The 11,306-nt window shown below is 29.0% G+C and overlaps 1 protein-coding gene across 6 annotated transcripts; it reads right to left on the reverse strand.

Moving 5' to 3' along the window:
* Positions 1-3,037: 3,037 nt before the first annotated feature.
* LOC124823170 (putative FCP1 homology domain-containing protein C1271.03c) lies at positions 3,038-7,247 on the reverse strand. Of its 6 annotated transcripts, none has more exons than XM_088111573.1 (9): positions 6,972-7,247; positions 6,795-6,866; positions 5,780-5,815; positions 5,353-5,675; positions 5,183-5,264; positions 4,979-5,045; positions 4,125-4,310; positions 3,943-4,003; positions 3,038-3,431 (listed from the first exon to the last, which is right to left on the reverse strand). In XM_088111573.1, the coding sequence occupies exons 4-9, from the start codon at positions 5,672-5,674 to the stop codon at positions 3,259-3,261; spliced, it is 891 nt and encodes a 296-aa protein (XP_087967699.1). In that variant the 5' UTR covers position 5,675; positions 5,780-5,815; positions 6,795-6,866; positions 6,972-7,247; the 3' UTR covers positions 3,038-3,258. The 6 variants fall into 6 exon arrangements, with proteins under 6 accessions (XP_087967699.1, XP_087967698.1, XP_087967701.1 ...); XM_088111572.1 differs by having other exon boundaries at positions 5,353-5,683; XM_088111575.1 differs by having other exon boundaries at positions 5,353-5,660; positions 6,972-7,246.
* Positions 7,248-11,306: the final 4,059 nt, after the last annotated feature.

Here is an 11,306-nt window from a genome sequence, read left to right on the forward strand (position 1 = left end):
TAAAATTTATTTTTTAATATAGTATTATAGTTTAAAGTTTATCATATATCATGTATATATCTATGGAAGAATGTATTGAAATTTTCATATCTAAAATAAGACCAAGTTAGAATATACTTTATAAATTAATTTTATAAACTAAATTTAATTTAAAATCCATTTCTTAATATATATATATATATATATATATATATATATATTAAAATATACACTTTTTAAACTTAAAGAGTCAATCATGTTTAAGAATTACATTTGATATGCATAATTGAGTTTTAAAAAAATTAAATTTAAATATCAAACTAGAAGTTTCATATTGGGATTGAAACTAATGAAGTGGATAATATATAAAAGTGAAATGGATAATACATAAAAAAAAACTCATGAATATATTTTTTTAAAGTTTGATTTAAAAGTGATGTCGTAATTCTTTTTATATGTAAAATGACTTATATTGATTTTAATTTGTAAAATTTATTTCGACTCCTTCTAGTATGAAGATTTAAAGAACTTGTTAATACTAAACTTGTTTAAGTTTACGAAATAAAAGCATTATCTCTTGATGAGAATGAGAGGAATCCTACCCTATTGTATTTTTTTATCAATGAATTGAATTCATTTGAGTAAGAAAAGTTGAGTTTTCATTTTGTTAAAGAGACTAATTAAGTAAAATTGAAATATACTTGATTTTATGTTTTTAATGAGTGGAAAAGAAGCAGTGGATGAGTTGGAAGAATAAAAGATATTGAAAAAGGGAGGCAAAGGTAGAATGTTGTTAAGAAATAAAAAAGTGAGAAAAAAGGTTGTTTAGATATTAAAAAAGGGACAGAGCAAAGAATCCTTGATTCTACCTTATCCTATTCCTACATCACTTCACATGAGAAGACAGCCTTTCAAATCTACCATGTGGAGCACATACTCATTCCAAATTGAATTGAAACTCATACTTACACCTTTCTTAGTCAATTCCAATGACTCAATCATATTGCTTTTCTTTTCAACATTTTCAAGACGTAGAAGATGAACAAGATATGAATGTGCTTCGCCATTGACAGGTGCCAAAAGAAATAGCAAAATAATCACACGTGGAAGATTGTGGACTTTGCATTTTTCTGACGAATTCTTCTTTCTCTTAAGAAAAGATGAACAACTTAAAGTTGATCTCAATAATAGGTGGTCACGTGGAGTAACTATTATTTATATTTGATTGCATATAAACAAATGTTTGACACAATATATGCTTAGTAATAAGAGTGTTGCCAATCTACACAGTTCATCACAATCAAAACCTTTCTTCTTCACATGTCCCAACCACCAAACTCAACATTTTTTGAAGATTCCATTCTGTTTTCTGCTCTTGTCGTTTCGATATTCAATGGCTCCCATAGGAAATTTAAATGAAATCGATAAATTAATAAATTAATTGTACAAAAATAAAATATGGTAATTGAAAAAAAGAGATAAATGATTAAATGTGCTTAATTTTAGGTATGCACAATAACCTTCAATATGTTTTGTTGTTGGATGAATTTTAAGGTTAATTCAAACCTAATTAAATATTGACCACGTTATTCTTCGAAAACTGAATCATAAGTCTATAATAATTGTACACACAAACGCTATAAGACTGTGAAGGACATTTGAGTTAGTATCTCAGTATACGATAATGTATATTCGGTGACATATTGTAAAGTTATGGGAAACGGTAGTAAGAAAGAAAGTGAGAGTGATGGGAATGCGCCAAAGACAATGATTTGGAAAACCGTACAAAGGCGTGCTCAAAGGAACTCATCAGTTCCTGCTACAAGTTCAAGCTGCCATCATCATGGCCAAGGAACAAAACCTTGTCCTCATTATACTACTATGATAAAATCACTCTTTAAATAGTTTATCAAAATAAATCAAAAATGGCATTCGTTTATCTTTACCTTTTTCACTGACATTTGATTTTTAACTCTCTTTTGTAAATTGATGAGAGGCTAAATGCAGAAAGTTTACCTTGTTCATACCAGATATTATTCTACGAAGCTCAGGGAAAAACATAAGAGACAACCTCACGATAAGAAAAAAAGATGTAAAAGAAAAAATTATTTGGTATTTATTTTCAATGCATTATATTTTTTTCAGAGTACTTTTTAAAAATAAATAAACTTTAAATTTAGAAGTTTACTTGACAGATTATACCGAGTGGTCTACTAGATTAAAGCTTCTAAAAATTCTTCATTTTTCTTAACTGGGGTTGATGGATTTGATTCAGTCATAAATTTTTGAATCCAATTAATTCATCGCGAATTTTGAACGCATTCGGCAATAGTTTGTAAGTTAGCTGAAAATCGAAATTTCATTCGTTCACGAAATTGCACCAAAACGACTTGGAACGTGCGACGGTGCGAGTGTCACTAGTTATTCTATTCCGTTTGATAAAAAAACTTGAGCTACTAGGTAGTGGTAGCTAGGTAGATTTGTCAGAGATGAAAAGATTTTCACGTGCAAAGTATTAATGGGAAACCAAACATCATGAAACAGAAGCATTAAGACTCATTAGTCATACTCACAATGACACTGAAGCTTGTCTCCTTTCCTAACACTGCTTTCATTTGACTAGGGAATAGCCATTACCATCATTTCGCACAGACTGATCCACATTAAATACGAAATTCCGTGCCTTCGTCCTATGATTAAATGGGCTCAACTTTTCCAATAAATTTTTGGCCCATTCCACGTGAAGTGGACCAAACAAACTTTAAGGCCAGATATGTTTCGGCCTGACGCTACATCTATACTCAGTCTCCAAGTAGTTTAGGAACAGGCATAAGGACATTTGATATAGTAAACCAATTAAAAGACTGAAAACATTAAAATATTTTAGATTTTTCTGCTCTGACTCTTTTGGTTCATTAAAAAAGTTAATAATTCCATCATAAAAATTCTACAGTAATTGATTCAGTTACCTAATAATCAAGGTTGTTGCCCTTTAAAGAGTAATCAAATATGTGTACTGATGAATAGAACATATGTTCCTATATAAATATAGCGAGTGTGTAAGAATTGAAAAACAATTAAATCAATGGTAAACAAACTACTTCAGTTTTGAAGTCTCACTCGTTCCTTTCAATTCTATAGCCCTCTTGCTGTTACAGCTGTTCTTCGATATAAAAAATGTTTTGTAAGATGTTCTAACGTTAAAGAATGGGAAAACAACTGCTGTGATGAGAAAAATTAAAGGAGAAGACTACTGATCCATTTATTTGGATTTTTTTTTCACTTTTCAGGTTGACAGGTAGAAAGACTATCGAGAACCTTGCTGTAAAAGTTCCAAGATTGACTTCTTTCATCGATAGCACTTTGACCAAATGGGTGTTGCTCCACATACTTCTGTATATTTTCAGCATTTGCCAATCCATCCAGATATTCTCGCAGATCACCTCCAGCAGCTGTCATAATTCATTGGTGATTAATTACCACTAGAAAATAGTGCTTGAAAGAGAAAACAAATGATCCATTAATGCATTTTTTGTGGTTGAAAAGTTATAATGAACCAAAAGTACTTTGTCTCATGACAAAACTTGCTTGCAGTACCTATAACATTGGTGATGTTCACCAATCACATATAGATAATTACTTTTATAATATATAATGTTTAATAAAGCATTGTTATATCACTTGTATTAAATTTTGTGGCTCGTTAAAAGCCTAATTTAAGTTAAAGGAGTATAAGGAATCGCTTGATTATGTTCTATCTATGTATGTCATAAAGATCCTAAAGTATGAGATCAAGCTCAATGTTAACCGAAAGCTGAAGAATATAAAGGTTAAGTTCAAAGGAGAATAGAGAAGCGCTACAGAACAAATAAAATCACTCAAATCCACTTAGTCCATTAGCAAAATCTAGCCAAGCCACAAGCAAATATAAATTAGAAGGTCATTTTGTAGTTTGTATGATACCTAGTGAATTGTCGCTCTGATTCTGAAAGCTGAATGTGTGCGGAAACACGGAGTTGCATGGCTAAAACAATTTATTTCACCATTCAAGATAAAGTTAGTAAAATAATGGAGGGAGATATGCAGGTGGTTTCGATTTTCTTGAATGAAAATTGAAAAAACGAAAGAAAGAATTAGTTATTTACAGGATTAAGTAATGCCTTGTATGGAGAATCATCCAACAACAATGTATTTGATTCATTATAGTATCCATTCTTCCATGGAAGACGGGAATCGTACTTCTCCCAAATTTTCCTCAAATCTTTAAAAACCAATGGCTTGTACTTGTTTTCGAGACTTTTGAAACTTGTTTTAGTGCAATAAGAAAGATCCTACAAAAGTCAATAACATTTAATGAGATGCAGAGAGTAGGCCATTATCTCAAGGTAACTCCATCAAAAACAAATAAATCAAGAACAAACGAATTCACATACCGTGCCATGATAAAATAACATTCTAAATTGGCATATGCAAATTAATGCTACATCGTGCCATGTTCAAAACAAAAACCCTAAAGAGGGGGAAGAAGAGAAAATTAATATTTAATTTTAATTTCCAGCGGGGTGGCAAGATCACCGAGGAATAGAATTGCACGATAGAAAAAACTTGTATAGTCCCTAAAGAAAAATAGTATTTTGACACCCCAATTTTTTTTATTACAACTATTTAATAATTCTAAATAATAATCAAATACTAAATTAAGTTATTTTACTAAAATCTAAATTAAATTATTAAATAAAAATGGTTGTGATATAGATGTATAAATTTTAAAGAGTTTCAAGATATCGCCTCCCTTGGCCAAATCGAAATATATATGAATATATTAACAAGTAAACAAGAAAGAAAAAAAACCAAATGAATGATAAAAGAGGGTCTCAAACATCTAAACATATAATTTATACCAAATTTACTAAAAGAGGGTCTCCACAGGACAAATTATTTGAAAATCAAGAACAAGAGGTAGCCAAATGAATTCAGAGATGACGGATAAAATACTTACCCAACAAAAAAGTAACCTTTGTTTCATATTTCCCATCAAATAATTAATGACATAATCGATCCTTTTCCTACAAAATAGTAAAATGAAAATTTAATACGGCTCAGATAAAAACATCACTAAAAGTGGCTACTGAAAAGATCATGCAGACAAAGTGAACACCAAAGTTTTTAACTGACATTTTAGAAAAAGATGGTTGATGAATACCTGGTTCTTGAAGACCATATAGCCACTTCAAACTTCTCAAAGCAGAAGTTCAGGAAGTCAAGATAAAAGGGCCTCTTGAATACTAAAACGAAGCATAACTGGATTAGTAAAGAAAGCATAAGGCACACCCTCTTAGTATGAAAAAGTAGAATAACAGAGCTATTTCTCACGTGCTTTACTTCCTACGGTTGCATCTGCTTTACGATCCTTTGGAGGAGGAGAAACAATGTCCACAAGAAGCCCATTTAGATCAAGAACAATAAGCTTTTTCTTCAAAGATACAGTTGACGGTCCAACTAAAGAAATCCGCAAAGTTTTTCGCCTTTTTTTTTTATTTCTGGTAGAAACAGAAAATTTCCTCACACGGCGAGAAACTTGTCTGCCACTGTTTGCTTCATCTAATACAGTTGACTCAGTATTCGTAGAACTTTTTATACCTTCCTTTGGCATGCCACAAACTACTATTTCGTTTTCCTTTCTGAGGGGTTTCATCCTATATATCTTTAGTTACTCAGGTAAATTAATGATGCAAGTAACACTATAATGGCAGTATAGATAACAGCAATCTTAATATACTAGCCTCCAAGGGTTGATTACCTTCTACTGTTCCACTGTCTTTTGTCCAAATGAACTCTGCAAATGTAGACATCAAAGGATTTAAATGATATATAGAATTGTATTTGCAGAAAAATGAGCCAGTTAAAACAAAAGTAATTTAATAACATAGAGTTTTGTAAAAAAAGTTATGGGTAACTAAACGGATTAAAAACAAACTAGAGAGACGATTTTCAATAGAATAAAAACTTTAATTTAATACACTAAGAATTTTAATTTAGTTTAATTCTATACTACCAATGAAACAACTAATTTGCATTAGTTATTATCTTAATGACAATATGTTATTAGATATTTATAATATAAAAAAATTATAATATCTCGAGACTTGAAAGTTATAAACATCAAGACACAACGGTATCATATGTAACAAGTTTGCTATGTTTTATAATATAATTATTTTAAAAGCTTTTGCTACTTACAATTTGAACTCCTGTTACAAACATTGACCAGAGTTTGCAATATGAATGCATATAGCATATGCTAAGCTCAGAAGGGAATGTTGGAGGTATTGTAGGGTTGGGAAAACATTTAATTAAATATACCGTCAATTTGATATGTCACACTAATCATATTTAAGGAGGAGAAGTACTCGATACATTTAAGGTTTTAGGTAGTATTGAAATTTTAGATGATAGTATTGAATTCCTTTAATATTAGGGATTTTAAATATTAGGAATTTTCTTTGTCAGGAATTTTCATTAGTAGAAATTTTAATTGTTAGGAGCTTTCAGGAATTCATATAATTAGGAGTTTTCGGTGGATAGAACTTTTAATTATATTTGATTTGGGTATAAAGAATAAAAATATCTTCACCTAATAGTATATAATACATTTCCTCACGCGAAAATTCATCACTAATTCGATCATTACCAACAGAGTATATGTCGTCAACAATTATTCAAAAAATTTCTAAACCTGTCAATAATTTTACATACGAACAAATTACCGTACAAAAATATATATATACAGGTTTTTTTTAACAGAATATACATACAATCTATACCAATCTCAGACAGTCATCCAAAACCAGATCCTCTGAAAGTACTTTGATAAGGTTCTTTGATTTCTGAAATAACAGTCCTCAGAACAACAACAATGTACATGTACACAAAATTAAACTCGTGGAAATTGCAGAAACGATTAATTGAATTCATTGTATTCTTCTACTAACCTGGCAGTTGGAGACGGTTGACGGAGCCTACAGTTTCTGTGTCCTCTGCGGCAGCGCAAGGACACCACCCTTGCTCCTCCGTTGGCCTTCGTTGTTTTGGTGGCGCTGGTGGCTTAGGTTTGTTATGGAGTTGAGATCTATTGAGTATTGGGCTCCTTGGCTTTTAGGACAAAGTGATGCAATGGCAACGCAGATGAAGTGTTTGATGAACGGAACAGCAGCGCTTCGAGAAAATTGATGTTCTTAAGATTTTAAATAACAGTATAAGTAGATCCAATGGTGACAGTCAACGCCACGTTCACTTCAAATCAAATGAACTGCTAAAGCATATTAATGAAAATAAAAAGGGCGAGTTGTCTGAGAAATTTTTTAGTGTAGTCACTAAATTGAATTCAATTTTAAAAATTGAAAAGTTGTATTTTAAAAAAAATTGTATAACATTAAATTAAATTCTCAATTATTTAAGAAAAATATCTTTCAAAAATATCATACCTAAAAAGATTTTATTATATATATATATATATATATATATATATATATATATCAAAAACTAAATATTGAAAGTATTTTTATTCCATTAATATGTTTTTTTCTTCATTTAGCGTATTAGAATATGCTAAAGGAATTTCTAATTTTTAATACAAACATAATCTAACTTCCTACCTTTCCATTGAGCACAAGTAAGTTTAATTTGTTTGCTATTTATGTTTTTTAATATATGAAAACATATTTTCATATATGTTGATTTGGTGTATAACAAGAAAAGGTTGTGAGAAAGAACATGTGCTTGAGTTTCGGAATTTACTTACTGCACCCCATCAGATTTCTTCCACACCCTATCAGTTCAGAAAATTATTTTCCAGAACATAATAAATAATTCAGGAGTTTTTTTGTTCGGAAAGCATCTTTCACTTCTATTACGGAAAAAAATTTCCAAAAAACTTCTTGATGAGGTGGATGAGAAATTTGATGGGAGTGTAGGAAGCAATAGCCTCGAGTTTCTCTTGTTCACCAGCCCAAGCCCAAACACGAGTTCAACGGTCCGTGCTAAAATGGAAAACAGACCATGTTGGGTAAGTCCAAAAACAAAATCACCTTAAATATTTAATTATCGTTTGATCATTATCAATATCAATTAAACAAAAACAAATACATTAAATTGAAAAAAAAAATAAAAAAATCACATTAAATAAATGCCACAAATATTTAGAAAAAAAAACTTATTAAACCTAAGCTTTATATATTGCAGGACGGACCACTGTTGTAAAACGACATTAATTGTATCATTAAATGCATGATTGAGTAAATATGTTATGTTGGATTAGGCAATGTGATAATTGAAGACGTTGAACCTTTAACAACAGTAGCAATTATTTGGATATTAATAATGTTTTAATTATTGGCAGTATAGGCATTTTCAAGTACGGCGTCCAGTTAAGAAGAATGAAAGTTAAAAGATACGCAGCACATGATGATAAAAATCCTTCCGTGCATTGGTTGGTGCATCCAATATTAAATCAAATAAAGCTAACTCTATTATTAATTAATGATAATTATACTTAATTCGATTGAAGTTATCTATTTTATGTATGTGTATAGAAAATAAGATCCTATTTTACTAGTTATTAAATCATTAATAATTACTGATACTTTCCGTATACTATACAGATATTATAATGTCAAGAATATGTATTTTACGTTTCCGTTATGTACTATTGAAAACCAGGTCTTGTCATTGTTAAGCAATAGTTAGTTAGAGTCTTACAAAAGGTGACTCGCCTTACGAATTAGACTAAGCCGAAATTTTTGAAAGAAAAGAAGAAGCATGATGATGATGAGATATTTACTTTGAAAAAGTTTTCTCTTAATTATGTATTGCTATATATCGATATCATCCTAACCACATAAAAATTAACGCATGGTCTGATAATATACTTATATTTAGTTATTGATATTGTAATTAGAATTGATAACGGTAGTTATCAATAAGTAAATTTAACATAGACATTTTTCTTATTAATTACTTATTTATTGAGTGCTAATAATGTTTATCTAGTGCATCTCAACTCATAAGACTCTTATCAAATTGTTGGCTTATTGCTAATAATAAACTTGTTGAAAAAATAGTTTTCAAATTTCAAACTCGTTGAGAAAATTTTGGTGATGGTGCTAGTTTCATTGAAAAATAGATAAAATTTGTTTACAATTACTTAGATAAAGTAGTAAAAAAAAGTATAAGATTGTAAAAAAATTTAAAGACATAATATTATAAAATAATCTCAATTTTATAATAATAAATTATTATAGTAGTATTCTTTTGGTGTGGATATTAAATAATACATCTTTTATGATTATTATTTTATGTTTTATTTTCTGATTTTACTATATAAAGTTTGGGAATGATATATATACTCGTTAGGATAATTTGCATATATATATCACGGAAATGAAATTTTATATTCCATTAATGTAGAATCAAGAATCTGTTTAGAAATATATAAAAAAAGTGGAGGGAATTGGTGTGGAGTTGTTAATAAAAAGAAGAAAAAGTGGTGAGAAGGGTGATGGAGGAAGATTTAGTCATTGGAATGATTAGGATGAAAATTTATTAAAGGAGGGCACTTCCCACCCACTACTTCCAAATTGCAATCAATATACGAGGAAAGCTACGGTACCTATGATCATCTAATATAATGTCACACTACCATGCCAACCGAATAACTTCCTCTATATACCACCGACATGTCCGTGAAAAAAAGTTACAACCATTTCCCAGATTCATTAACTACATAAAATTGATAAATATAATTGTAAAATAAAAATAAAAATAGTAAAAATTTTAACCTGTTATGTCTATCTCCATTGTAAAAAAGAAGATATATTATTTGTAGGTCTGTCATCTATTATCTGAAGTATGTGAATGATTGCAAGAATAATGCAAGTAGCAGTACCCAGATATCTCTATCTTCGAAGTTATAATCATATGCCATAAAAGCATTTGCCAGAAAAAAAGTGATCATATTTGTAATCTAAGGGCAGTCTTCATTGACCAGATCCTGGAAGTTAATTGGTTGCAATGAATTGTAAGCTGGTGGTTGTTACTTTGCAGAAGGTTCACTGGGATCATGTGCACATTTGATGCACGCCATGATTGTAGATTCACATGCTTAAGAAGATGCAGTGTTCATTCTACATGTTAGAGGATTCTCAGATATAAAGCTTTTTATGGTTTATGACTCTCTTGATGCATTCTTCGGCTCAAAAGTTACAAGAAAAAAGTTTGATGCAGTGGTCCTGCTTCATAAAACTATATTTAAAAGAGTGGTCCTAGTGATTTGAAATCTGAGGAAATTGAATTTATTTGTGTGTGGATTGCTGCAACCAAAGAAAATAGTATGTGCTGCTTAACAATTTCATTATGTCCTTTTGCAAAGTTTAAATGCCTTCTTTGCATATTTCTCATTATATCAACACATACTTCAGAAACATATAGATTTCTTTTTTTTTTTCAAAGAATGAGAAACATGTTATTTAACTAATTCGTTTTTTAAGATTTGCTTACTTTTTGCTATTTTTGAATACGATTCTCTTTGTAGATGTCTTTCACTAATGTTCGTTTTAGTTTTTGAGTCAGAATATTATTTACTTTTCAATATATTTCTTAAAAATAAGAATGTTTAAGATAATAAAAATTAAAATACTTTTGGTAATTTAATATCAATTTCAAAGCCTATACTCACGTTGTTTATATGTAATATAAAAAAAATTAAATAATACTGAATTTAAAAATCAAAATTATACAAAATTATTAGTATTTAAATAGTTTTTATTATTATTTAAAATTTACAATTAATTTGTGAATCAAAATCTAAATTAATTTCTTACTAAGATTTTATATTATTAATTTTTAAAAACTAATAATAGCTAAAACATTAACAACTAGGGATTAATTTAAATTCTAATTTATAAACTAGTATACAATTTTATTAATGATAAAATTAATTTAAATACTAATAATTTTTAATTTATAAAATAATAACTATATTATTTAATGTAACGATTTTTCTCTCAATTGTTATTTAATTTATAGTGATTTATAGTTATATAGAACGAGTATGTGTGTGAATATTACAAGTATTTATAATTTAATCTTTAATTATTAGTGGTGAAGGAAGTTATAATTATATCCTCAGCATTTACCTTTTATTCAATGTTATCTATATAATTATAATTTATTCAATAAATTAATTTTTGTTTAAATATATATAAAATTTATGACATTCTATTTCAATAATATTAATAATATTATAAAAGTATCACACATCTAAAAGACAA

Source organism: Vigna umbellata, chromosome 4 (assembly GCF_029865625.1).
Source record: "Vigna umbellata cultivar VRB3 chromosome 4, Vumbellata_1.0, whole genome shotgun sequence".
NCBI classification, from domain to species: domain Eukaryota; kingdom Viridiplantae; phylum Streptophyta; class Magnoliopsida; order Fabales; family Fabaceae; genus Vigna; species Vigna umbellata.